The sequence below is a fragment of the Ctenocephalides felis genome, unplaced genomic scaffold (genome assembly GCF_003426905.1).
Source record: "Ctenocephalides felis isolate EL2017-DRISC unplaced genomic scaffold, ASM342690v1 CF-g0.4_SCAFFOLD_01492, whole genome shotgun sequence".
Taxonomy (NCBI): domain Eukaryota; kingdom Metazoa; phylum Arthropoda; class Insecta; order Siphonaptera; family Pulicidae; genus Ctenocephalides; species Ctenocephalides felis.
In genome coordinates this window covers 14394430-14422261 of record NW_020537646.1, presented here as the reverse complement: position 1 = coordinate 14422261, position 27832 = coordinate 14394430, and the positions used below count along the sequence as shown (strand labels likewise).

The 27832-nt window shown below is 31.3% G+C and overlaps 5 protein-coding genes across 5 annotated transcripts; 2 read left to right on the top strand and 3 right to left on the bottom strand.

Annotated features, from left to right (window-relative positions):
* The first annotated feature begins 2534 nt into the window (after window positions 1-2534).
* LOC113370406 (myotubularin-related protein 2-like) lies at window positions 2535-5503 on the top strand. The gene is made up of 11 exons (XM_026611071.1): window positions 2535-2686; window positions 2758-2934; window positions 3110-3370; window positions 3435-3530; window positions 3644-3766; window positions 3838-3974; window positions 4042-4249; window positions 4335-4505; window positions 4571-4778; window positions 4900-5078; window positions 5365-5503. The coding sequence occupies exons 1-11, from the start codon at window positions 2552-2554 to the stop codon at window positions 5500-5502; spliced, it is 1833 nt and encodes a 610-aa protein (XP_026466856.1). The 5' UTR covers window positions 2535-2551; the 3' UTR covers window position 5503.
* A 167-nt stretch (window positions 5504-5670) lies between these two features.
* LOC113371699 (ATP synthase subunit e, mitochondrial-like) lies at window positions 5671-6683 on the bottom strand. The gene is made up of 3 exons (XM_026612350.1): window positions 6523-6683; window positions 6232-6388; window positions 5671-5806 (listed from the first exon to the last, which is right to left on the bottom strand). The coding sequence occupies exons 1-3, from the start codon at window positions 6565-6567 to the stop codon at window positions 5778-5780; spliced, it is 231 nt and encodes a 76-aa protein (XP_026468135.1). The 5' UTR covers window positions 6568-6683; the 3' UTR covers window positions 5671-5777.
* A 580-nt stretch (window positions 6684-7263) lies between these two features.
* Window positions 7264-10044, bottom strand: LOC113371698. The gene is made up of 6 exons (XM_026612349.1): window positions 9887-10044; window positions 9647-9795; window positions 9221-9399; window positions 8469-8577; window positions 8162-8298; window positions 7264-7995 (listed from the first exon to the last, which is right to left on the bottom strand). The coding sequence occupies exons 1-6, from the start codon at window positions 10004-10006 to the stop codon at window positions 7838-7840; spliced, it is 852 nt and encodes a 283-aa protein (XP_026468134.1). The 5' UTR covers window positions 10007-10044; the 3' UTR covers window positions 7264-7837.
* A 900-nt stretch (window positions 10045-10944) lies between these two features.
* Window positions 10945-18576, top strand: LOC113370898 (probable multidrug resistance-associated protein lethal(2)03659). The gene is made up of 25 exons (XM_026611574.1): window positions 10945-11024; window positions 11333-11427; window positions 11615-11780; window positions 12171-12242; window positions 12352-12556; window positions 12632-12854; window positions 12940-13079; window positions 13196-13354; window positions 13421-13495; window positions 13573-13749; window positions 13895-14174; window positions 14264-14460; window positions 14522-14728; window positions 14792-14977; window positions 15040-15219; window positions 15303-15445; window positions 15518-15611; window positions 15678-15882; window positions 15947-16073; window positions 16276-16552; window positions 16665-16799; window positions 16934-17213; window positions 17359-17597; window positions 17898-18174; window positions 18452-18576. Exons 1-25 carry the CDS (start codon window positions 10945-10947, stop codon window positions 18574-18576), a joined length of 4344 nt encoding a protein of 1447 aa, XP_026467359.1.
* Window positions 18577-19020: 444 nt separating this feature from the next.
* Window positions 19021-25985, bottom strand: LOC113370110 (NAD(P) transhydrogenase, mitochondrial-like). The gene is made up of 15 exons (XM_026610780.1): window positions 25870-25985; window positions 23778-24140; window positions 23539-23700; window positions 23247-23480; window positions 23046-23180; window positions 22608-22875; window positions 21708-21929; window positions 21270-21542; window positions 20957-21198; window positions 20781-20877; window positions 20321-20695; window positions 20016-20255; window positions 19712-19942; window positions 19318-19529; window positions 19021-19217 (listed from the first exon to the last, which is right to left on the bottom strand). The coding sequence occupies exons 2-15, from the start codon at window positions 24120-24122 to the stop codon at window positions 19074-19076; spliced, it is 3180 nt and encodes a 1059-aa protein (XP_026466565.1). The 5' UTR covers window positions 24123-24140; window positions 25870-25985; the 3' UTR covers window positions 19021-19073.
* Between the last annotated feature and the right edge of the window lie 1847 nt (window positions 25986-27832).

Sequence of the window (27832 nt, the reverse complement as noted above, 5' to 3'; positions counted from 1 at the left end):
AAAACAAGCAGAAAGTTTTTGGAATCATTCAAATCGGACGTTTAGTTATCTCAAAAACTGTCATTTTTTGCACATTTAACTCTGTATCTCCGAAACCGCTGGACCTGCGTTTGCCAAAAACTAATCACCCCTTCTCCCCGTCATTACGAATTGAATGTTTTTGGGATCATTCAAATCGGTTGATCTGTGCGCCCGAAAACGTGGACGAAAAATTGTATCCATACATACATACACACTCACACACACACACACACATCCATTTTTTCTGAGGTATGCCAAAATGTTCAGAAACCTTCAAAACGTCGAGAAATGTAAAAATTTTCAATTTCGATTTTTGTCCCATTACAATAACTTACCCTACAGGAAGTTAACAAAGTGCGTCTAATATCAGATAGGTATCACAAACCTGCAAGTGATATTCAACATTTTTGCACATATGTCTGCTAAAGTAGGAATTGAGATAAATAAAGAGTAAATTGTATTTTATTCGTTTTTAGAATTGCAAATAAAATGATAAAATATAGTTAAGCATAATATCATGCCAAATATAAACCTTTATTAAATAAATTTACTAATATATAAACTGTAATATAAATAGAAATAGAAAAGAGAAATAAATTTAAGCTTTAGACATGAGCGTCGGTATCAATAAGATATCTATACAATTGTTTTAAATAAATAAATAAACATTTAGCAGATACATATGCAAAAGTATTAATGATGCACATATCAACAAATATTCACTGAAATACATACAGGCTGTTTTAATTACAAATACAAGAAATTATTTGTTATATGTTTTAGAACATTATCAGTGCATTATTTGTTGTACAACGAATTCCTGTTTATGATTTCAGAGAATTATTCATTGACATGTTGTGTATAAAATTTGCTTGGACTCACATTGACGTTTCCGCATAGAATTAATTCCAAATCCCCTCCTCAAAATAAATCCTCTGAAGCATCTGCTAGAAGCCCCAAAGCTGAACATTTGTGAACCACTACACCACACTACTTTGATCACAGACTTTATACACTTAATTTATAATTTGCAAATGTCCAAGTGGAGTCTTCGTGACTCAACACACGACACGACAAAAAGCAACAAACATATTAGAGAATTTGTGAATGAATTGGCGACCTAAAATTTGACAGATACATTACAGAAGTACTTGCAGCCTTCCGAATCTCACAAACACACATCTATACATATTTGACAATTGCAATATAAATATAAAGGATACATCGGAAGCTGTAAATAAAGTATTTGCTTACAATGGTAAATGTTGAAAGAGATAATTATCATAAGTTAAGACTGAGGAACATCTTCACATATCTGCTCTAAAAACATATCATCACAAACGAGTTTTATCTCAAATTGATATGCATATACTATAAATGATAATAATATAAAGGATACATCGAAAGCTGTAAATAAAATATTTGATTATAAAAATAATAAGTATTAAAAATGTTGAAAGAGATAAGTTAAGGCTGAAGAACATCGTCACATATCTGCTCTACAAACATATCATCACAAACGAGTTTTATCTCAAATTGATATGCATAATTAGTAGAAAAATATAATGCATCAATTAATGATAACTAATGAGGAAATTAATTAAAAACAAAAATTAATTAATTTGCACGCGTCTGTCACAAATTCACTATAAAAATGGCCGCCATCGAAGCAAACTGCCATGAAGAACTGAACGAATCAAAGTGACAAAGTTGAAAGCGCAAAATTCAAATTTGAAAACTAAAAATTATCAAATTCGCTTAATATTCTTTGCTCTAAAAGATTACTCTGATAAATATAATTATGATCTTACCGTGACCAATAGCAAAAATTGGAGAGATATTATCAAAATACTGCTTAACTTGCTTTTAAATTTTGATTGCAGTTGTATATTAATTATTATTTGTAAATAAAAAGATGCCAAAACATTTTAATATACTGAACGCTGTTAAATGTATTGAAAATTTGGATTTGATTTTTTTATTCATTTGAATTGTTAACATTGTAAAGATTATACTAATAAGATTATTCTAATCCTGGTTCAGTAAACATTTCTTTCAAAGGGTGCAATGATGCAAGGGCTCTTATCAGCCCTAATCATAGCAATTTTGCATAAGAATATTTCACCGCATTTCAATCCTTCAAGACAATAAAATGATAAATGAACTTTAGAATAATAAGATCAGATATGAACACGGGGTATTGTCTATCTAGGATATGAACCAATGAACTGTCACGGGCTGTCACTTGCATTATGGCATTTCACCAATTCATACTTTTACATACATTAAAATCATAGGTTAACTGTATATGTGTCAAAGATAAAAAATATCATTTAAGGAATTTTATTTATTATATAAAATACATTATCTATTATTTAACTGTAGAATAAAATAGTTGCAATAAGCTGAACACCCTTATGCTTAAACACTGTGAAAGTTCAAACAACTAACGAAATATTAAAAAAAAAAAAAAACAAATATTTTAAATAATTTATATCATGATATCAATTTGTATTACATTAAAATAATCATGGACAAACGTGCTTCGACAGATCTAATAAATACCGAAATGTATGTAATTTCACCCTCTAAAAATGTAAGTTCAGACTCATTAGATTCTGATTCAAAGTCTAGTTCTTTAAATTCAAAGCATAACAATGAATTGGTAAGTTCGTTCCTTGAATAATATATAATCTATTTTATTTATTTTTTTACATAAAGTTGTTATCATTATAGGCTGAAGATGCAATCCCATTAATTTCTGGTGAAATGGTAGTCAGTTCATCAAAAGATGTTACTTATCTATGTCCATATAGTGGGCCAGCTCGAGGAACGCTCTCTGTCACTAATTATAAATTATACTTTAAAGCAGCTGAGAGGGAACATTATATACTAGATGTACCTTTGGGCGTGGTTAGAAAAAGAATTAACTTTATTGTTCATAAATTTTATTTTAATTCACTTTAAAGTTTAAATATATTAGGCATTTTCAATTATCCAGTGGGCTGAAAATTTAATATGTTTGTGTAAAGCTTTTTAAGTTTCATAATATGCTGAACCTTATTTCAACCTTCAAAATTTGCATTAGGTATCAAGAATTGAAAAAGTTGGTGGAGCTAGTTCTCGTGGTGAGAACAGTTATGGCATTGAAGTATTTTGCAAAGATATGAGAAATTTAAGATTTGCTCATAAACAAGAATTACATTCAAGAAGAAGTATTTTTGAACGATTACAACAATATGCATTCCCTTTATCACACAAAACATCACTATTTGCTTTTACATACAAGGAACAATTTAAAGAAAATGGTTGGAACGTTTATGAACCTATAGCAGAACTTAAAAGAATGGTATGTTATTATATATCTATATTTATCTATTTTTGTGAAACACTTTAATGTCCCTTAATTTCAGGGTATTGGCAATAGTGATTCTTGGAGAATAACTAAAGTTAATGATAAATATGAGATTTGTGATAGTTATCCTTCTGTTTGGGCTGTTCCTGTTTCAGTAAGTTTTCATTTACTGCTATCATCACATCATAATAAGGCTTACTTATTGTTATTTCAACAAAATATGAAGATTTTAATAAGACAACTGTTTTTTGCTTCAAAATTTTGCAGTGTACTGATGATGATCTTCGAGCTGTTGCAGCCTTCAGGAGTAGAGGACGACTGCCAGTTCTTTCATGGATTCATCCCATTTCACAAGCGAGCATTACTAGATGTTCACAACCACTTGTTGGAGTAAGAGTTTAATGGTTTTGAATTCATATTTTTGTGATTATAGATGATAATAATATACATTTTTTTTGGAGGTCAGTGGTAAACGAAGTGCAGATGATGAGACATATGTCAGGACACTTATGGAAATAAATTTACAATCTCACAAATTATCAATCATTGACGCAAGACCGATGGCTAATGCAATTGCAAATAAAGCTAAGGGTGGCGGGTAAAATACAATGATATATATTTGTAAGTAAATACAAGAAAAATTAATTCATTTCTTATTTTTGTAGTTATGAAAATGAAGATGCATATATACATGCTGACTTGGTTTTTCTTGATGTCCATAATATCCATGTAATGAGAGAATCTCTGAGAAAATTAAAAGAACTTTGTTTCCCAGGCATTGATGAAACAAAATGGTTATCCAATTTAGAACAATGCTATTGGTTAAAACATTTGAAAGGAATTATTGCTGGTGCTGTCAGAATTGTGGATAAAGTATTAATAAAATTATCATTATTCAATCATCATTATTAAAAAAATATTTTTAAACAAATGTAACTAATAATTGGTTTATTATTAGATAGAAAACCATCGGAGTTCAGTTATGGTGCATTGTTCAGATGGTTGGGATCGAACAGCACAGCTTACAGCTCTTTCCATGCTACTTTTAGATCCATACTATCGCACTATGCGTGGTTTCCAAGTTCTTATTGAGAAAGAGTGGCTGTCATTTGGTCATAAATTTCAACAGGTTTATAATTTACATCAAAATGATTTTGATTAAATATAACTTGTTAATTTTCATTGTGGTTGTAGCGTGTTGGACATGGTGATGACCATCATAGTGATGCTGATCGTTCCCCAGTATTCCTGCAATTTATGGATTGTGTATGGCAAGTTGGTCAACAATTTCCAACTGCATTACAATTCAATGAACATTTCATGATTACTGTTATTGATCATTTGTATTCATGTCGTTTTGGAACCTTTCTGTGTAATACGGAAAGAGAACGCGTCAAAGAAGGTATGAAAAGCTCATTTACATAAAATTATTTGAATATCACAATATTTTTAAATTGGAATTATGTCACTAAATGTTCTAATATTTGTATATTTTCATAAACATAGTTGTGTTTTACTTATAGATGTTAAGAATCGTACAGTATCATTATGGTCATATACAAATAGCTGTAATCCAGAGCAATATATAAATCCATTATACAATGATTCTGGGCCCACTGTTCTACTTCCAGTTGCCTCCATTCGTGTTATAAAGTTATGGAAAGGATTATATTGTCGCTGGAATCCTAGTATGAGACCTCAGGTAAAAAATACTATATAATCTAGTATTAAAGCCTACATTAATTGGATCAGAAAGTTTCAAGTTAATGACATTAAACCTAACAAAAAAAGTAAATTGACTAGTTCAAGTATATTGACTATTGAAAGTAACGTTCGAAGAAATACATGCAAGCAATAACGAAAGAAATATATTTTTGAATACTTCAATGAACTATTTTATATAAGATAAGTATTTCCTAATGCTTACTCATATAAAATAAATTCTTTCTCATATAATGTTGAACTAAAGCCATATATTTAAATTGCAGGACCCAGTTTACCAAAGAAGTAGAGAATTATTGGCTTTAAGAGAACAACTTGAAAGACAATTAGAATGCAGTAAAGAATTAAGAGCAAAGGGAAGTAATGCTACACATAGTCGAGTTACTTCTTCACCATTACACTAAGCTACACATTTAAAACTGAAATTATTTTTTAATTATTAAGAAATTTTATTCATATTCATATATCACCTATATATATAAATAATGTTTTACATTAGAATATATATATATATATATATATATATATATATATATATATGTATATAAGAAAAACAAAGTACAAACAATTGTATGTATAATAACTTTTTATTTCACATAAAATCCGAATAATTTACAGAGCACATCTAACGCCTTATGGTGAATGTTACTGCATTTCCTATTTAATAATGCTAATCTGTTTAGAGTGAAGAGAAGTATTTGTTTTCCTCTGTAATAAATTCATTTCGATTACTTATTTGTAATAATGTGCACTGATTATTATATAACATGGGCTTCAGAACTTTTTTTTGCAACTTCTCTTTTTTTTTTTTTTGAGTTTTAGTAAGTTAAAAAAATATGAGAAATAATTACTTTCCCTATAAAAATGAACTTGGTTGAAATAGAATAACTTATTAAGAAGCTTTGCAGTTGTATTTCATACCAACAAGATAAGTTTTTATATAAATCCATAATACAATTCTATATCCTTAGATTTTATGTGAGAATAAAGTTAATAGTAGCTTGTATTAAAGTAAGATGTGTAAATAAAGTAAATAGTAATTTTTATCAACAAAAATATAAACAAGAATGTTGCAAGTTACTTTATTAATTAATCCCATGAAAATTCTAATTAAATGCTGTAAGAAAACTAACCTTCTTGAGCTCGTTTCTTTTCCTCAGCTAATTTTGCATCCCGAATTGCTTTATGTTTAGCTTCGACTTCTCTAATTCCTACTTCGCGTTTTGCCAGTCTGCTTTGATGAGCTGCTCCATATAATATTCCGACAACGAGAAAACTCCACCTTCCGAACTGAAATCACAATTATTAAAAAACTTAAAGCTCTGAACCTCACATTATTTAGAATATTACATAATGAGCAAAAATTTCATGGTAGAATGTATAAACAATTCAATTGATTGCAATTAATACCAGTATAAACTTACTTTGATCAGAGGTGAAACGCGAACTGGTGCTTTTCCCTGGTCCATTTTAATTAATGATATTAATAATTTTCGGACTTTCAAGTATCAGTCTGTCAATTTGCGACCTCCGTTTTGATGAAATTGCTAAACTGACATCTATTGCATGCTAAGCTAATCGTGTCGAAACTTTAATGAATAAGGTTTACCAACATAAAGACTAGATTTACTATCGTAGTCATATCCCGTCAATTTATATTGTCTATTGTAATTCTCAATTCCTGATCCGTTCAAATTCAAAATTAATTTAAAGAAATTAATCATGAAATCAATAGTAACGTGAATGATTGTAAACATTGTAAAATAGTTATTTTTCACAAATACTCTATCCTAGATAATATATATTATTTTGCATTATAGATAAGTTTGCAAATTGCAAATATATGAAAAAAATGACTTATCCTGCCCATAGTTAAAAGAAGAGTATAACATCTTGCCTATAATTATCAATTTGAATATAAAAAAATTAATGGCCACTACATAACAATACAGCGTTATATGAATAAAAAATATAGCATCATTTTTCTTTTGTCTACCTAGAGAATACACAGAAATCAACTACTACTTTTAAAGTCTATTTAATTTAATATCAATGTCGATATGAAAAAAATAGTAGTACAATTTAGCTAAAACTATAAATAGTTTTAATTTACTAAATAAACACACATTTTTTAACATACCGAATAAATATGTTTATTTGTCTACATGAATGTTAATGTATTTTAATTAATTACATGTCATTAAAATATTGAACAGTTTTAGAAGGTTGTAATAAATAAATCAACTATAATTTTAGTGTGCGCAATGACATCTGTCAAGTTATTTTCTAATATTCTGTCTAAATAAATGAGAAAAATCCAAAATGTTCAAAATGGAGGGATGCTATTTGTCAGGAGGGGGTATGTAATAACAGCTATCTGAATCGTCACATTTCTCATAGCATTCTGGTGGTATAGTGATGGGTTCTCGGACAGGAGCGGGGCAAATAGGATAATTATCTTCAAGTTCTGAATCTTCAGAAGATTGTTCCTTTTCTATAATTTCATCATTTTAATTTAATTTGTTTGCACACAATAAATGGTTTACAAATTGAAAACTAATGTAAAAAAATTATGAGCAAGTTTTCTGAAAATTAAAAATAAAAGATGACTTAATTTAGTATCAGTGTCATCGGTTTATGGAGTAACATCCAATCATGCAAATAAATGATTAATTATGACCATGCCAGAGACAGATTTTCACATGAATTTATATAAATACTTCTGCTATAATTCTTAAATTATTTTTCTTCTTTAGCAGCTGTTTCTTCTTTAGAGTCTGGAAGCAAAGCTTCTTTCACCTTAATTACCAAATTCCCAGCAAATTCAAAAGTTTCATTTAAATTTGTGGGAAGTTTGGGCAGAGTGGGCAAAGGCACGGGTTCATCCCCAGGTTTGACTGCATTCAAAGTTATCAAATTAAATTTTGAAAACCATTTTATACAAAAATTATTCAAATCTTGTAAAATGATTGGGAAAATATTTAAATTAATATTAAAAGCTATTAAATATTTTAAGTTGTGTAAGAAAATATGTCAAAGTTCCTATAACTTAAAACATCTCACCTCCATACATAAAATTGTAAGCAATTTTTACATATTGTTTAGTTAAAGCTAAGCCTTCCTCAGCTTGTCTCTCTGCATCATTTGGATAACAAATATAATACATTCCTCCTGCACCCGCAGAAGTATAAATAAACTTTCTGAAACAATTGGAAGTTGATTTTGAGTATTTATTTGTTGCAAGTTGAGTCGATAATTAATTATAAATAAACGCATTACAAAATGTTATAAAAAAATACTGTTATGTCTTTCAATTGAACCATAAAATGAGTAATATTGCAATAAAATATAGTTTAAAATTGAAATTCACCTAAATAATCCTCCCCTCAAAGCTAAGATGAATCCAGCAACACCTCCCATTGCTATAGCTCCTAAACGATGTGTGTCACTAGCTTCCTCACGAAGATATACTACAAAACCTAAAATAAAAAAATAACATGAAATAATAAATGCTTGTAGACCTAGCATCACTAAGTCAGGGACGAATAACATTAGATAATAGAAATATGCATTTTATTCTTTTTGCATATACTTGGAAAAAATCTTGCAAAATTGTTAAGAATGAGGTACATGAAAAATGTGATTTATATTCATTTTGCTTTTTACATATGAAGTTCTATCATAGAAATTTTTGAAAATATTTTTAGATTTTGTTTGTTATTTATATATATATATTATATGAATTTATAGAGAATTCATTTTATTTGCTTAAAAATGCAATTTTGCAAGAAAAACATTTCATAGAGTATGAATTTAATATAATGATTATGGAGATCTTATATTTATTTATCATTAGCGATGCTAGGTATAATAAAAATGATTACCAATGTAAATGCAGGAGATGTGTGGTAGATCTTAATACTATTGTCAGTGGAAATTGCATTATAATGAAACTGTTGATAGGCAACATTGGTGTCCTACAAAAATGTAGGGATGCTTCTGGATTTCATTATGCATTGATCGCAATTGCCTAAATGAAGCCAAAGAACAAATTCAGTATATGATGTAAATTCGTTTTAATTTATGCAGATGATTGAATTGATATTGAATTATTTCACTTACATTTTACACTTTGTGTTCCTTCATTGATTTTGTCATCAAGGACACCTTTCTGTTGTTGGAATTTTCCATATATGTCAGTAAAGCCTTCCCGTAAGTTTCTTATGCTTCTTTCAAGTATGCTTGGCTCTTCTGTTATTAATTTGCTCCTCTCAGAGTCAGGTGGGCACTCATCTTGAGCACTGCAATTTTGTATAAATAAATTAGCAATAAAAATATATAAATTTTCAGTGTACAAGTTAATATACTATGCACCAGTTACTCAATTTGGCATGTCAATAATTTAAAATGTGTATGTATCTTAATTTTCAAGTTTAAAATGTATATATTTCTTGACATTTTAGTCTGAAATGTATATGTTCCTTAATATTATAATGACCAAACATTTCAAGAGAATTGTTATCAGCATATTACATTTTATTTACTTACCATTTACAACAATCTGTGTTTCCATAAATTGGTAATTCTGATGGTCGACAGAGTTTGGGGCAATTGCATGAACCTTGGCATACTTCGCGATTGACCATCAGTGGAACTGCACAAAAAGTGGCCCCCGGAATGAGCATTGCTTTCAGCACCTGAAGAATCCGCATATTAATGAATATTTTATTTTTACCACAAACATCTTTTCACTATTTTATATACATCATGCCTCTACACAAATAATACCTTAGCAGATAAATGAGTGAACCTCATCGTTACGATTTTTTTGAGTTTTGTTATTGGAATAATCTGTAGAATTACTACATTTGGCAGAATGCGTTTTACATAACTCGTATTCGATGACATCTATGTTTTCTGAAGCGATTTCGATCGCTTAGGTTCGACATTTAGATGACCGCGAATTTTAAATTATTTAAAATAAACTAATTAAATTTTTTGAATATTCGTAAGCGATTCAGAAAAATGTTTCATCATGTTATCAAATGTTTTTTTTTACGCTTACTGTGATAATTTGACTTTTAATACTGAAAACAAGTTTAGCGCAAACCACTTCACGTAAGTCAAATGTCATACGTTTCATAAGTGTCATAACGGTCATAACGTCCTAAATCGAATGAATAAAAAATTTAATAGAAAATAATAAATTAAAAACTGGAAAATTTAATATTAAGTTCTATCGATAGCATAAAAAATTGTTTTTTGGTTAGTTCGCTAATATTAAATTGTGTATTGCAAGAAATACAAAATATCAATAAATATATAATTGTCAACATCGAAATCTACTTTAATTATTATATTCTTAACAGAACATACGTTAATGCATGGGGTAACCATGCCATATAATAATCCAGGTTTAAACGAGTCCATCAAATCTCCTAGTTCGAAGTGGGCCTCCATAATTTCAGAAGCAGTCATTTCAACTTCCTCTTTTGCTCGATTTGCGGGATTCATTGCGGGACAGATGCCGGAAACAGAAAATTTAGTGTCATTTACGAGAATTTTTAAGTTCACAAAAAAGTATAAATCGAATAAATGAAACAAAAGAATACTATAGTGTACTATATTCATATTTATAAGTGATTCATTTCAATTTTCAAAATTATCCGCAAAAATATTAAAATAATGGTTATTATTATTAATTTATGTTTAGTTTTAAGTTTTTGCCTGTACATGCATTAATATTATTAGAAACATGTTTTAAATTATGTATAAACTATTGTTTTTAACTTTTAATCCGGTGTGTGTTTGATTGCCCCTCTCGAATTGAGAAATTATTCATAATAATGATAGCATACGAGCATGAATATAATGATGAACCGAATCCACGATCAGTAGCTAACCCTTTGTCAGTAGTTTTATTTTGGTAAGTGAAGAATGATTTTAAATTATTATTTTCACGAAAATTCCAATCGCTTTTCTGGGATACAAAATATTTATATTTTTGTCATTATTTGGCTGCGGTCGTTTTCGTTGGCAACAGAAATTGTATTTCGACGAAAAGCAAACCTAGTTGCAAATTATAATTTAAGATATCTATAGAGACATCCTTTAGATCTGAGCCAATTTTAATGAAATGCCAATGAAAACTTCAGTTTTATTTTAACTCCAAGCTACTATAAAAATTAAATTTAAATTCCAATTATATTCTAAATTTGGTAATTCAATCTCTAGGTGGACTATGCCTATATTTCGCAAAAGATGCCAACGAGAATTTGAAGAATATGATCTTTATAGACCTCTTCCACAGCACCGATCACAATATTTGGGTAAATATGATTAATGATTATAAACTGCAAATTGTATTTTATGCTTAGCATTACACTAATCTAAAATGTTATATATGTATTACACGGCATTAGATTAGAATAACTATAATATTTTTTTGTTTGGTACAATTAGCATTACAGATTATTCTTTAGCTCATTTATTTGAGAATAAGATTTAAATTTTCAGGTGATCAATTTTGCACTGAATGGAGGTACATGCGCGACCGTCACCCCGTTAGTCCTGGTGAAAGGATGCGCAAAAGCAGACCTCGAGTGTGGAGAGTATTGGCTCGCTTATTTGGTTTAAAGCTGTTTTTATACGGATTTTTGTACTTTTTAGTAGAAATTGTTAGGTAATATTATTTTATTATTATTATCAACAAAATATATTTATCTCATTCGATATTTTTATAAACTATATGGATTGTTTATATTTAATACAAATACGCACGGAAAGTATGCCGCAATTGTTGCACTATATACTGCCATTTTGACCCATCGCGATACCATTCCAGCCCCGTAGCATACTCGTATTGAACCCATCGGGTTGACCATGGGTCAAACCAGGGCTCTGACATAAGTATCGTCATGGGTTAACCTATGTTCATATATGGTACCAGTGGGTTGACCATAAGTTAACCCTACAGTCCATTGTGACGACCATAGGTTGACCCTAAGTCAACCATGTGCTGTGTGGGTATATATCATAATTTGTAATTATTAACTATTGTATAATATTACAGATTACATCAACCATTATTACTAGGACTACTAGTTCAATATTTCACAGAAGAAAATGGCAGAAATAATAACACGTGAGTTCAATAAGTTTTATAGGTCTATTATTAATATATATATATATATATATATATATATATATATAATTATATATTGGAAATTATGTAATTTTAATGTTGTTGTTAGCGTCAAGTATACATATATGCAAAGAGTTTTTCATTACCATGCCCAAAATCAATCAGCAATAACCAGATCAGAAGCATATTTCTTTGCAAGTGGTGTTGTTTTCTGCTCTGCCTTGGCTGTTTTGGTAACTCATCCATTATTGATGGGATGCATGCATATAGGAATGAAGATTCGCGTGGCTACATGTTCTGCTATATACAGAAAGGTTTATATATCAATCTAACTTCAATAATTGCTAACTATTTATTTCTTTAATAATTTAAATAATAATTTTCTGCAGGTCTTGAGATTAAGCAGATCAGCATTAAGCCAAACATCGGCCGGGCAAGTTGTAAATTTAATGTCCAACGATGTAAATCGTTTTGATACCGCGCCTTTATTTCTTCACCATGTCTGGGTTGGTCCTACATTATCTTTTATAATCACTGTATTTTTATACAGTGACGTTGGACCCAGTGCGTTATATGGAATTTTGCTCATTTTACTTTTAATGCCTTTGCAAAGTAAATATTTGGAATATTAATATAAATTTATATACATAAATATATATATATATTAAAAATAATAATTTATATATGTATTTTTTAGTCTTTTTGGCTTACACCACTTCCATATTGCGACACAGAACTGCCCGTTTAACTGACGAAAGAGTTAGAATTATGAGCGAAGTTTTGCGTAGTATAGACGTTATCAAAATGTATACATGGGAACCACCGTTTCAAAGGCTTGTAAATATATTGAATATATATATATATATATATATATATATATATATATATATATATATAAAACGTATAAAAATGTTTTTACTATACAATCAAAATTATATACAAAATTTACTCAGGTTCACGATTTACGCAATAGTGAAATGAAACAAATTCGTGGATGTGGCTACATTAGAGGAATTGTAATGTCTTTTATAATGTTTGGTACGAGATGCGCTATATTTGTAACTTTAGTATCTTACGTCCTATTTGAGTATGGGCACCTTACTGCAGAGAAGGTACTTTCATTCAGAACAAATATATGTTATACAATAATATATCAATTTATTATTTTCAAATTGAAGGTGTTCATGGTTATCGCTTATTACAACATACTGCGTACTGCAATGACGGTATATTTTGTACAAGGGGTTGCCCAGGTGAATACATATATCTAATGTATTAATAATGCATTAATTTTTGAACTTATTTTATTATTCGTATTGCTTATTCTCAGGTAGCAGAATTATGCGTAGCTTTGCAGCGCATACAGTCATTTATGGATCACAGCGAAAATATCATAACCGATGAAACTAAAATGCCAAAGCCATCTCTAAGTACATTGGCAGTTCTGAATGAGAATCGCTTTCTTCCACAGCGTGAACCTGTTTTAGAAGTTGAATTAAGTACAAAGGTGCAAAAATAATCTTCAATTTATATATAAGGCACAAGGCAGTAGGTATTATTATGACTAAAAGACTTGAGCCGGTTAATTATATTTTAATTTTGTTTATTCAAGTCACTTTCATAGTTTTTTTAATATTATATTTCAAATTTAGGTGAAATTACGCTCTCGTATTCCATCTGAAGAAGACATGGCACCTGGCATATTTTTATTACACGCTTTTGCAAAATGGCGCAATGAAGATCCTAAGTACGATTTGCGTGATTTGACATTGACCTTAAGACCAGGTACGCTGTGCGCAGTTACTGGACCAGTAGGAAGCGGTAAAACATCTTTACTGTATTTACTTTTACGAGAACTACCAGTACTGAGCGGATTTGCTCGCATAAATGGTGCTATGAGTTACGCCTCTCAGGAACCTTGGTTATTCGTAGGTGAAAATAATATTAAAAATGTATCCAACAGCAAGTTTTCATAAAGAACGTCATAAAGAACTCCAAATTTTACTGTTTTAATCAATTAGGTACAGTTCGCCAGAATATACTATTTGGCCAAGAGTATGAGAGAAGGCGTTATAGAGCAGCAGTAGCAGCGTGTGCTCTTGAAAGAGATTTTGAACTCCTTCCAAATGGCGATCATTCTATAGTTGGAGAACGAGGCGTTTCATTAAGTGGTGGACAAAGAGCAAGAGTAAATTTAGCAAGAGCCGTTTACAGAAAAGTAAAACAGCTAATTTCTTTTTTAATTATTGGTATAATTCTAAAACGGAAATAAAACTTAGGCCGATATTTATCTATTGGATGATCCATTATCCGCGGTGGATGCAAAAGTAGGACTTCAACTTTTTAGAAATTGTGTTACTGGTTTCCTCAGGGATAAAACTGTAATACTGGTCACCCATCAACTGCAATATCTTCAAAACGTCGAACACATTATACTAATGGGCGATGGCTACATAGAAGCTCAGGGCAGTTTTGACGAGGTCTTGGTAAATATTTCTAATTTCATGCAATTACAACTCAAAGTCCGTACTTTAGAGTACAATTTTTAGGAAAGCGGCAAAGAATTTGCTCAATTAATGAAAGAGATCAAGCAATGCGGCGATATGCTAGAAGATGATAAACCAAGTACTTCTGTAACTACCCCTGCCGGCAGCAATATACCCAAAAAAATCAGCCGTCAATTTATGATGGGCCTGAGTGCAAGCGGTGCTTCTTTATCAGAAAAGATTAAAACGGTTTGCTTGTTATTGTACTTCTAAAACAAGTGTGCTATAATCATACAAACAATTACTTTTAGCGGCCGCCTCAAGAAGTTGAAGTCCATTCGCATGGAAGAGTAAAGGGACAAATTTATTCAAATTATTTTCGTGCTGGTGTTAAGTGGCCTCTGATAGTTATATTAATAATGTTATTTTTAATAGCACAAGCATCTGTTAGTGGTACAGATTGTTGGCTCACATATTGGGTGAACACAGAGGTACATTTATATTTGATTTATTTATATATATTATATAATTTATAAATATTCTTTATAAAAATTGAATTTTATATTTTTGAAAGGTTCATTATAGAATGACTGGTGACAGAGATATGGATACTCATACTTGTATCATGATTTATGCCGCACTAAATTTAACAATCATAATATCGTCTTTAACAAGATCATTTATGTTTTTCTGGGTTTGCGTTAAAGCATCTGTAAAGTAAGGAAATAACCTAACAATAAGATATTTGGCAACAAATAAAATATAACATAACTTATGTTGGTTTTTAAGATTACATGATGACATGTTTTTAAGTATATCCCGAGCTACAATGCGTTTTTTCAACACCAACCCTTCAGGACGAATTTTAAATCGATTTTCTAAGGTAATGACTCCCAGTATATATAAATAAAAAAATCGATAATTTTGTTAAATAAATGCCTTTACTTAGGATATGGGGGCAGTAGATGAATTATTACCTTATGCAATGATGGATACAGTACAATTGTCGTTCAATATGCTTGGAGTACTAGCTGTAGTTGCAGTTGTAGAACCCACACTCTTAGGACCACTTGTAGTTATTCTTATTGGATTCTGGCTGATGAGATCTATGTACGCCCGGACTAGTACAAGTATCAAACGTCTTGAAGGAATTAGTAAGGAATTTATTTGACCGATAAGACTAATCATAAAAAAAACATAATATTTACCTCTTGTTAGCACGAAGTCCAGTATTTTCACATTTAAATGCTAGTATTCAAGGATTACCGACTATAAGATCCTTCCACATGGAAAGACGGTTGTCAGACGAGTTCGATTCCCATCAAGACTTACACAGCTCTTCTTGGTAAATTATTATATTTATATAATATTTATAATATAATATATAAAATAATTAAGATCTATTTAAATTTACTATTTCAAAGACAAAACGTGCTTCTTTTAATCAATATTTCATAACGGCAAAGTTGTAATAATTTTTAATAATACATTTTCGATCATTCATTATATTTAAAAAGTAAAATCATAATGAAATATGCATTTTGTAGGTATTTATTCATTGGAATTAGCCGTGCGTTTGGATACTGGTTAGATTTGGGATGCGTGTTGTTTGTGGCTTGTGTGACTTTCAGTTTCTTATTGTCAAGTACTGAGTATTCAGATTCGAAAGCAGGAGCTGCTGGCTTAGCTATCACCCAATGTATTTCCCTTACTGGTGTTTTCCAATGGGGTATGAGGCAGTCTGCAGAGATGGAAACTCAAATGACGTCTGTAGAGAGGATTTTGGAATATAAAAATATCGATCACGAAGGTGCTTTGAAAAGTGTGAGTTAAACCAAAATAACTCTCTCTCTCTCTTTTTAATATATATATATATATATATATATATATATATATATTTATATAATATTTCATGATGTTTACTTGATTTATGTAGGCGCCCGGCACAGAACCTCCACATGATTGGCCCAAGACGGGAAAAGTTGAATTTTGTGATGTTTCTCTTTCATACAGTCCAACTGCAAAACCTGTGTTGAGAAATCTTTCTTTCGTGGTGCCAGCCCGCACAAAGGTACACAACCTATACAAAACAAAGACAATTAAACTTACTTGAGATAAAAGTTATTTAATACACTTCATTTAATTAAGAAAATTATTTTTATATTGAATTCAACAGAAAATATGCTATAAGTCACTTTTATCTAGATGGGTATCGTTGGCCGGACCGGAGCCGGCAAGTCATCAATTATAGCTGCTTTATTTCGTATGGCACCATTGGATGGTGAGATTTTGATCGATAATTTGCCTACATCAACAATGGGTCTTCATGATTTAAGACGTGTCATTAGCATAATTCCGCAAGAACCAGTTTTATTCTCAGGAACCATACGTAAAAACTTAGATCCATTTGAGGAACATTCAGATGCCGAATTGTTTACGGCGCTACGAGAAGTTGAATTATTGGAAGTTGCAAGGCCTGAAATTGGTGAGCTATGGTATTATGAATAAGTAAATTATAGTTGTGTTAAAGTATTGTTCATTACCAAAATTTGGATTGATGCATTATCCATGATATGTTGTTGCTTGTACACTATGTTTAGTATCTCTTTTAATTTGTTCCTTATCCTCAGGTGGTCTAAATCACAATTTATCCGATGGTGGCGGAAATTTAAGTATAGGTCAACGACAACTAGTATGTTTAGCACGTGCACTTGTACGTGGTAATCGTATATTAGTTCTAGATGAAGCTACTGCCAATGTTGATGCCAAAACTGATTTTCTTATACAGACTGCAATTCAAACTCATTTTAAAGAATGCACCGTTTTTACGATAGCTCATCGGCTGCATACAGTTATGAGTTGTGATAAGGTAGTAAAAGATTATTTAGCAATAATAATCGAATTTACAGTGAACATGGTTGAATGCACATTAAGTTATTACTATGTATTAGTGAGTTTGTTATATTCTTATAAGAATATAACGTTGAGCTGGTGTTTTAAAACAGATGTTTGTAACAATCAGGATTTTGTTATTTTTATATAATGATATTTTCACTAATGATCATTTCACTTTAAAATGATTTTGATTCGATCGCTTTTGACAATATATTTAAAAAATTATTTTACACTGCGTATTTCATTATCGATTTTTTTCATTTATTTTAAAAAGATTCTTGTAATGGATGCCGGACGAGTAGTTGAATATGAATCACCATGGCGATTACTTCAAAGCCCAGATAGCTTTTTATCTATATTAGTCCGTCAAACTGGCCCGGAAATGGCAGCTGTGCTGATCGCAATGGCCCGTAAGGCCAGTGATGATGATCCAAGCGCACCAACAGCTCAAGATATTCAACAATCATACACAACGGCAGATGATCAGAAAACCGAGAGATCTTCAACTTCCTCGCGCTCCGTGGAACGCAGTGATATTGTCGGAATTCCAGGTTATTTTAAATATCTTATTATTTTTGAAATTTATTTCACATAACATGATGCGCTAAATTAATCAAAATAGATATATTTTGCAACTATTAATTATTTTTAGTGAAATCGCAAAGTAAATTATGATGTTTAATCCATCATTATTATATTTGGTATTGGAAAGTAATCGAATAAATGTAATATTTTTTTATAATTTTCACTTTTATTATATATATATATATAAATATATATATATATATATATATATATATATTAATTGTCGCAAATTCTCGTGTTCAGGAAGAGACCCTCCTGATCAAGGCCCCAAAAATGGTGCTATAGAAGAATTAGCTGAAGTTTCTAGCAGTGGTCAAGATCAAACAGACAATCCAGAAAATGAAAATAATAATACTCGGAATCAATGAAACAAGCGTATTTTAATATTTTATTTAAATCTATATTATTCGCACATCAAATTTTATTTATTTTTTTCAAACCTAAATTATAAAAGTATAAAGAAATCACAAGGAATGTCAGTCTATTAGATCATTTATTTAATCGCATGAATTTAATTTATATAAAAGTGAAAAAAGTATTTTCTAATTAGACTGCCAAATATTCTAGGCGTTTTAAACTTATCACGTTTAAAAAGTATATTCTGCCTAAATGTGTAAATTGTTTTATATATTTTTTATAAAAAATTAATAGTACTTTCAGTATAACCACATGTCCTAAAAATAATAGATTTTCTTAATGTTTCACGGTAACTTATTCTTCTTTTCTATAAAATTTCAAAATGTATAGTGATATTTAAAGTAAGTTTTCGTAATCGTTTACCTTCTGCGATTCTGTATTTTTTTTAAAGTCAATATAAAAATATTATCTTCTTATTAATTATAATATCCTTGAAAAAAAAATTAAATTAAGCCATCGCTCGAATTCCTTCTAGTAATGCTTCACATGTTTTCTTCGCGTCCCCAAGCAACATAGATGTATTAGGCTTGTAAAACACGGGATTATCAACGGCTGCGTAGCCTACGCCTAGAGATCGTTTCATCACAACAACCTATAAACATCAAAAGTGATTTTTATTAAGAACAAAAAATGGTTCGAAGTATTAACTTTGAAATATTTCATTTTGGTAATTTTTTAATACATAAGCATACCTGATCAGCATTCCAAACTTTTAATACCGGCATTCCGGCGATAATAGAGTTCGGATCGTCCTCAGCCGCACTATTTACAGTATCATTGGCTCCGATCACGAGAACGAGATCTGTTTCCGAAAAGTCATCATTTATCTCTTCCATTTCAAGAACGTCGTCATAAGGTACGCCTGCTTCAGCAAGCAAGACATTTAGTTGTCCTGGCATACGACCTGTTATATATAATATTTAGAGAAAGAAACATTAGTTATTAGTTATTGATATTATTATTATTCTATATCTATTTCTTGCAATATTTCTTGAGCGCACATTTATAAAATTTAAATATTGTTTTATTATTTTCTTTAATTTCACTGTGCATTCTTGGCAATAATAATCAAAGCAATTATCTCACCGGCTACTGGGTGAATGCCAAATCGAACTTGTTTTCCGCGTGATTTAAGAAGTGTCGCCATTTCAGCTATTGGATATTGCGCTTTTGCTACACATAAACCATATCCTGGAGTTATAACGATTTTTCTTGCCTGCGAAATCATATCTATTACATTTGGAACTGCAACTTCGGTATGAGTGCCAGTAATAGCGGCTGCTTGTCCACTACCAGTGGACGACGTACCATATCCGCCTAAAAAAATCAATGAACTAAGTTATAACCATATCACGTATGTGATAATTTTTTCTGATTTTTATTAATATACCTAGGATAACGTTAGGAAGTGATCTGTTCATTGCTTTGCACATAATATATGATAAAATTGCACCAGAAGACCCGATCAAAGCTCCAACAACCGTCATAAGATTATTGTTTAGCATAAATCCTTCGGCGCACAATGCCCACCCCGAATAGCTGTTCAAAACCGTTATTACGACAGGCATATCGGCTCCACCAATAGCCGCTGTTAGAGTAACACCCATTGCCGTAGACATTGCAGCAGTACCTATCAAGAATAAATATGAAGAAAAATTAAAATTAATTATTTCATCAAATTATTAATCATTATACCTCCAAGAAGTGCCATTCCTGTTCCTAAAGTGCCATCTGCAAAGAATGCTGCCATTGCCAAAGCATTTCCAGCTAATAACCCACCATTAATAGCGTGACGACCAGGAAGTAACAATGGCTTGGATGATAGTAATCCTTGTAATTTGCCGTAGGCGACAAGCGAGCCACTAAAAGTTACTCCTCCAATATACGTTCCCAAAAATAATGCTGTTTTTAGCACTAAGGCTGACGGATCAGTTGCCAGTGATGGATAATCATGTAAAAATGTTGCGAAACATGTGAGAACAGCAGCTAAACCTACTAAACTGTGAAATCCTGCTACTAATTGAGGTAGGTCTGTTATCTGAATTCGTTTAGCTATGAGGGCACCGATGCCTATAAAAATTCACAGAAAACGAAGATTAAACCCAAATCTGCACTTATTACTTTAACGTTAATAATCGATATATTTGTAATTTACCTCCTCCCAGTCCAGCGACTGCTGCCATTTGTAAAAGAACATCGTTATTCGGAGCTAATTGACCTAAAGTTGCAGCTATACCACCAGATACGCCAATCTGATTTACGATATGAGAGTATAGAGATTTTTTTATCAAAATCCCAGTAAAAATAAACAGGTGTTATAAAATTTCTTACCATTCCTAAATAATTTCCTAGTCGCGCAGTTTTCTGTGATGAAAGACCTGCAAGTGCTCCTACACAGCATAGCGATGCGGCCAAATAAGCCATCTGATGTACTTCGGGACAACCATAATGAGTAGCTGCCAAATGTCCACCTAAGAAAGCTACAGCTGGCAGTGCAAACAAACCACCATACTCCGGAGGATCTCCAGGACGTTTGAACATATCTAACATACGTCTGGTAACCAAAAAACCGCCTGCAGATAAAACAAAAATATTTCTTAATCATCGTTTGATAAGTTTAATATTTTATTTATTCATTGCTTACCAGCGATGTTGACACAGGAAGCAAATGCTGCTCCTGCTGCCAAATACTGAACTGGTGTATGTGGAACTAAACCGCCACCCATCAGAAGCATGCCGCCTACCGCTGTAATACCACTCACAGCGTTTGTGACAGACATTAATGGGGAATGTAGTGCCGGTGTTACACCCCAAACTGTGTGATATCCGACTAATCCCGATAAAGCGAATGTAGAAGTCATTGCAGTGAATGCTGGGCCGGGTGATACAGATCCCAACGCAACGACACTTCCAAGTGCTGAAATAATTTTGTCATATATAAGGAATCTAGAGAAATAAAATTATTCGATTAATTTTTAAATATAACTCAACCATTAATTAAAATAATGGTTAATTGGTCAAAGCGGTAATAATAATAGTGTAATAACTAATATATCAATATTTTGATTATGTATTTATTTACCTGTTGTGCAAAGCATGCATTCCTTGAAAGCTTTCATAAAAGGATCCACCTTTTCCGGTTCAGCGGTTGAAGCTTCCTTTTTTAGCGCTTTAGCAACGGCAGCCGGTGGCGCGGCCGAAACAGCGATTGGAGGTGGAGGCCACATCAGCTCGCCTTCCTTTAAAATTATACTTCCACGCACTACTTCATCTTCGAGACGGATATTAAAATAATCCTTTTCACCTGAAAAAACATTAAAGTAAATAATGAAAAAAATTAAAAATCAAACAGACTTAAAAGTTAATTTTAACAAGTTCGAAGAATTATATCAATAGTTAGCTAAATTCATAAAAGTTGAATCACAGAAATAAAATATAAAGTAAGTGACTTATAAAAACATAGCTGAAAATCTATTGCTTAAAAGAATATCAACAAAATGCGTCTATTTGAATGATAACGAAGAATGTCCATTACGTAGTAAAAATAAATATAGCGATATCAGTTCATTGCCGCATCTAAATATACCCAGTACTGTTCAACCACGTATTGTTCAAAGAAATATAAATAAGTCACTAATAAAAGTCAGTATGCATTGTAATCGTAGTAGGGCAATACAACAAAGGCACATGGCAATATAAAATCAAGACGCATTAGTTATTCAAAAATAAGTAAATCTATTTATTAAACAACTTGCTATGCAATTGTACCATTTTAAATTGAATGGGGTAAATTCGATTTTGTGGAAAGGCAAAATAAATATTTAATCGTTTTATTATGGAAATTGCGTAAACGTAATATTATTTACTCTATCATTAATAATTCGACTTTTGAAATATAGATAGACTAAGCCCTTGTTTCACTAAAAATGCAGTTGAATTTTACCATAAACAGTTACAAGGTATAATTAAAAATCTTACTGACCAATAGATAATAAAAATTTGCTGATATTATTCGCGTATAACGAAGAACTTTGTGCAGGAAGTCTGCTAGGTAGATCAGTCAAGCCAACATGAACAACACCATTGTGAACATAAACTTCACCGGGCCTTGTCGTTTCCGCATTGCCACCGGCCTCTGCTGCCAAATCAACAATCACACTTCCAGGTTTCATACTCTCCACGTGAGATTTTAACAATAAAAGTGGTGCTTTCTTCCCGGGTATCAACGCTGTCGTAATTATCACATCGACCTATAAAAGATTTTTTTATATAAATGCAGAAAATATATATAATAACCCGGTAGGCTGTAAATGGAACCAAACAGGTTGACCACTGTTTGACACGTGCTGTATGGATATATATATATATATATATATATATATATATATATATATATATTATGTGTTCATATATATAATACCTCTTTGCATTGTTTTGCGAATAAAGCGTGTTCTGCGTCTATGAAAGCTTTACTCATTTCCTTACTATAACCACCAGCTGTTGACCCATCCTCTTGAATATCGACAGTTAAAAATTCCGCACCCATACTTTCGACCTTAAGAAATAAATTAAAATGGTTAGTTAAAATTAAATTTTGTTAAATTATATACGAATACAAAACCTGTTCTTTGACAGCCATTCTGGTATCAAAGGCCCGAACAACCGCCCCCATGCATCTAGCTTGCGCTACTGCTGCTAGACCGGCTACACCCCCGCCAATGACTAGCACTTTAGCAGGCGGAACTCGTCCAGCCGCTGTTATTTGACCGCAAAAAAATCGTGGAAATCGAGAAGCTGCTTCAACCACTGCACGATAACCAGCAACATTTGCCATAGAAGAAAGTGCATCGAATACCTACAAAAATAAAATGTTTGCTGCCGGTTCAGACGAAAAACATATTTATATTATTTACCTGAGCTCTTGAAATTCTTGGTATGCAGTCCATAGCAAAGACGGTAGCGTGTCTTTTGGCAAGTTGTGATATAAGATCTGAATTTTGAGCAGGATACAAGAATGACATAAGTGTTGATTTGTCACGCAACGCAAGTACTTCCTCTGGAGACGGTTGACGTACCTAAATAAATATTTCAGTTTTTTGAGCAAAATTCTTGAAAGAAGTTTCAAAGCATGAATCAATTTTGTATTTAAAACCTTTAATACAATATCAGCTGTCAATGCCTCTTTTGCGTCACAAACTTTTGCACCAGCGGCTTCATAATCAGGATTCCTGAAAGACGCTTCCGCGCCTGCATTATTTTCTACTGTGACTGTAAATCCCTTCTGGCTGAGAGTTTTTACAGCGGCAGGACTTAGAGCCACTCGTCTTTCACCAGTCCAGGTTTCCTTTGGGACACCAATTCGCAAACGCGAGTATGGTATGCCTGCTGGTGATGATGTGCCCTGTGCTGAAGAACTGAATCGACGCAGCAGCAGCATTAGGCGGATCGACCTGTTCGGATGTTGGGGTGACACATGTACCCATGGTATTCCCATCATCGCCACTTAGGCGAATGCCTATAAAAAGTTTAATAAATAAAAATGCAATGAATATATTTTTAAAAAATTTCGGTAAATAGGAGCGCGGTAAGATGAATGAATTTTGATAGTAATGTTTCAATTTTTTTTAATAAATCGATTACTGTTTGATTCGTTAAAAGTCTGAATCAATTTTATAAACATTTTTCACGTACTGTAAATTTATTTAGACAAGCGTACCCATACTCGAAAGATGATGTCATATACTTAAATGATTCAATCAAATTCTAATTGTAAGATATAGTGTATACGAGAGTTTCACACTGATCTTAATAATTTCGACGTCCTATAGTGTTTGTGGATTACATACTACCTTTTCAGAATAATTACACAGGCTAACAAAGAAAATGATGCAAACGATTTTAATGCTGTTTTTAAGTATATTTGAGGCGCTGATTTCAAAAATGACGTTTTTTTTCTATAAGCTTTAGTTTTCAAAATATGATATATAAGGAATGAAAGTACAAAACAGTAATACAATTCAGAATGTTATTTTAATGAGATATGCTTACTCGTACATACAAACTTACAAGACCCATTCGGCCTTAGTTGGGACATTAGTTGACACTGTGAAAAGTTCTTTCCGTGACGACCTACAATGGACCTGGTTTCGGCAACTTATTTCCAAGTTCAAAACTAGAGCTGATACAAAAAAATGGTTTGCAGATTTGAAATCAGCGCAAAAAATACTATAAGAATCAGCTCTAACATTTGATGCACCAAACAAAAAAAATCTTTGTAGGCCTGTGTTATATAATGTGGTCTCAAAAAATAAGTATATTTTATGTTATCGATATTATGGTAATAAATATTGTTATTGGTTGACCTTTTTGTTCTTAACGACCTAGTAACTAACCCCAAGATTTCAGATTCAGCATCTGAACAAAATGAGTGAAAATATATATCACTCGAGTTCCTAAGTGAAATTACTTTTATCAATAAAAGATAGGCACAACGAGTTTAATCAACGCATATCTACATACGATAAGAAGATTGTGCTGAATATATAGCAAAAATGTTAGTTTTTAAAATTTACCATCGACGTTAAAAAATATGTATAGAATATTATTATGATGATCAATTTATTAAGCATTAAACTCAAATTGAATATAACACACAACGCATTTTGCTAGTAATAAAATAAAGTGAAAGTTAAATTTTATATGTAAAATAATTCAATTTAATAAATCAAATAATTAAAAATTATTAAGTTTGTAGAATAAAACCGTTATGATATGAGTTGAATAAAGTGATATTGAAATTCATTATAAGACAATAAGCTAATTATTTGTGCAAACTCTCATAGTGCAAATATATTAACGATGTTATGGCTTCTAACAATTATTAAAAGAATGAATTTAATGTGAAGTATTTTATTAAATTTAATTATCCGTACTTTAATACAGTACTGCATAAGAATACATTTATGTAACACTGATGAAGGCTTCCTTATCAAAATAACCCCAATTTAACCTTTAAACACAAGCATTCTCACTTGAATAGCAACAGGCTGAATTCTTAACAATTATACATCTGATACTACCCTGTTAATAGTACTATCATACCAATATATAGAACAAATGCGCTCTATGCACATCGTATATTGATCAACAGACCGGCGCGTCACAACAAACACAACGTGATACTAAAATAAAGTACACAAAATTACAGATAACCATGAACAAAAAATATTAATTAATATTATCACCTTAAGTTATGTATTTAATCTAATTCAGGATAAATATTGTGCTGTAGAAATATATTTTAGACACAACGGTATTTATTATGGTCTCTGTTTTAAGCGAGCTCTCTCCTGTTCGACCGTCTGGCGAAGACTGATCTCTCGTGCAGAGGCAAAATAAAAAATTCATTGAGATCGTCGTTTCGTCCTAATATACAGAAAATATACTAATATGAAGCATACGGTTAAGACAACGCTCTAATATATTTCATTTTAATTATATAAATATATGCAGGCATTATTATCAATACATATGTTCAAATACAGACATATGTAATCTATTCTGGTTTATTTTCATTCGGGTGCTAGAATGGCAGAGAAAGTGCATAAATGTGCAACCCACTCTGCATAAAGTGAATGTGATACGATGTAATTAGACCGTGTTTGATGCAGTTTTAAAATTATCTTCTTTTGCAAAATGATATGCTTTTAAATTACTGGTGAACATTCCCTTGATACTGATCAAAATATATATAAGGTATTTTTTGTGAGGTATGCATATATTCAAAAGTCATAATTTTATATCATGTTCGATATATACTAAAACAGATTGAAAGAAATATGAACAAATTTTTCTAAGGCTATCAAATGAATAGAAAGTGAAAGATTTATGGAAGTCTTTAATGTTCCAAACGTTTCGTTAAATTTATAACATTTTCAGTAGATTTACAAAATCAATTAAGATAATCAAGAAATTATCTTATATGGATTATTATTATTATTTATTTTTAGAAAATTTCATCAATTTTTAACTTCTCGTAGGGCAAGTTATAGTAATCGCAAAAAAATCGAAAATGAAAATTTTTATATATCTTTACGTTTCAAAACCTTCTGAACATTTTGGCATGCCTTAGAAAGAATGGATGTATGTGTGTGTGTGTGTGTTCGGATACAAATTTTCGTCGACGATTTCGGGAACACGGATGAAGCGATTTGATTAATTCAAAAAACATTCGATTATACATAAGGAGACGTGCTCATTAGTTTTTGGCGAAGGCAGGTCTAGCCGTTCCAAAGATACGGGGCAAAAAGTGCCAAAAACGGTTACACAGTTTTTAAGAGAACGGAGCGTCCGATTTGAATAATTCAAAAAACATTTTACTTGTATTAGCAAGATGAAGAACTTATCAAATTTTCATGAAGGCAGGCCTAGCCGTTTCGGAGATCTAGTAAAAAAAGGAGAAAAAAATGCCATTTGACGGTCAAAAATGATCATTAGACATATGCAAAGACGCTTCGATATTTCGTCTTTATGCAGTTAAAGCAGTACGATTGCTTTGAAAAAAAGTTCAGAATTTCGAAAATATTTCAAAATAAATGATTTAAGATAGAATTATTTAAAATGATTCGAAATTCTATTAAAAGTTTGAAATCATTGATCAACTTTTATTGATCATTATTGATTATTTTTAATTACTCGAATTTTGAATTGCGGTACGGGAAGCTCCAGCAATTTGCCTTAAGGCACGATGCCTTAATTGCCTTAAGACAGAATTCCACTTACAGCTAGTTATATTTACAACAGGGTTATTTAACAGTTAACTCTTTCGCTAAGAATTTCTCTCATTCGATTTATTATAATTTTTTTAAAATTTTCATTTTATAAAAATGATACTTCATGCAATTTGAAACCATTTTAAGATAAAAAGTATGTCGAAATATTTTTATTATATAAGCTTCTCTACATATCCAACGTGTTGTGAACTGTAAACTGAGAATACGATTGAAACCCAAGTCAAATAAAATTTTATCTGTTCATTGGCATAGCCAGACTTTTGGGGTGACGCATACTACAGACCTACAGACTGTTTCTAAAACTTTGATGTGTGGTGCCTACGTGACTCTATAAATCAGATCCCAAGGACACAGCAAGAAACACCCAAAATACAAGAACATAACTTGTTTTTCGACACAAAAAAGGACAAAAAGA

What these genes read in the sequence shown, in the direction of transcription:
- LOC113371699 (XM_026612350.1), bottom strand. Translation starts at nt 6,567, where the DNA reads ATGGACCAGGGAAAAGCACCAGTTCGCGTTTCACCTCTGATCAAA. An exon ending in GCGTTTCACCTCTGATCAAA is followed by an intron (nt 6,389 to 6,522) that starts GTAAGTTTATAC and finishes TTGTGATTTCAG; the next exon opens with TTCGGAAGGTGGAGTTTTCT. An exon ending in AAAGAAACGAGCTCAAGAAG is followed by an intron (nt 5,807 to 6,231) that starts GTTAGTTTTCTT and finishes AATTTATTACAG; the next exon opens with AGGAAAACAAATACTTCTCT.
- LOC113371698 (XM_026612349.1), bottom strand. Translation starts at nt 10,006, where the DNA reads ATGTCATCGAATACGAGTTATGTAAAACGCATTCTGCCAAATGTAGTA. An exon ending in AACACAGATTGTTGTAAATG is followed by an intron (nt 9,400 to 9,646) that starts GTAAGTAAATAA and finishes ACAAAATTGCAG; the next exon opens with TGCTCAAGATGAGTGCCCAC. An exon ending in AGGAACACAAAGTGTAAAAT is followed by an intron (nt 8,578 to 9,220) that starts GTAAGTGAAATA and finishes TTTTTATTTTAG; the next exon opens with GTTTTGTAGTATATCTTCGT.
- LOC113370406 (XM_026611071.1), top strand. Translation starts at nt 2,552, where the DNA reads ATGGACAAACGTGCTTCGACAGATCTAATAAATACCGAAATGTATGTA. An exon ending in TAGATGTACCTTTGGGCGTG is followed by an intron (nt 2,935 to 3,109) that starts GTTAGAAAAAGA and finishes AATTTGCATTAG; the next exon opens with GTATCAAGAATTGAAAAAGT. An exon ending in CTGTCAGAATTGTGGATAAA is followed by an intron (nt 4,250 to 4,334) that starts GTATTAATAAAA and finishes GTTTATTATTAG; the next exon opens with ATAGAAAACCATCGGAGTTC.
- LOC113370110 (XM_026610780.1), bottom strand. Translation starts at nt 24,122, where the DNA reads ATGATGGGAATACCATGGGTACATGTGTCACCCCAACATCCGAACAGG. An exon ending in CAGCTGATATTGTATTAAAG is followed by an intron (nt 23,701 to 23,777) that starts GTTTTAAATACA and finishes ATATTTATTTAG; the next exon opens with GTACGTCAACCGTCTCCAGA. An exon ending in GAATGGCTGTCAAAGAACAG is followed by an intron (nt 23,181 to 23,246) that starts GTTTTGTATTCG and finishes TTATTTCTTAAG; the next exon opens with GTCGAAAGTATGGGTGCGGA.
- LOC113370898 (XM_026611574.1), top strand. Translation starts at nt 10,945, where the DNA reads ATGATAGCATACGAGCATGAATATAATGATGAACCGAATCCACGATCA. An exon ending in GCACCGATCACAATATTTGG is followed by an intron (nt 11,428 to 11,614) that starts GTAAATATGATT and finishes TTAAATTTTCAG; the next exon opens with GTGATCAATTTTGCACTGAA. An exon ending in GGCACCTTACTGCAGAGAAG is followed by an intron (nt 13,355 to 13,420) that starts GTACTTTCATTC and finishes TTCAAATTGAAG; the next exon opens with GTGTTCATGGTTATCGCTTA.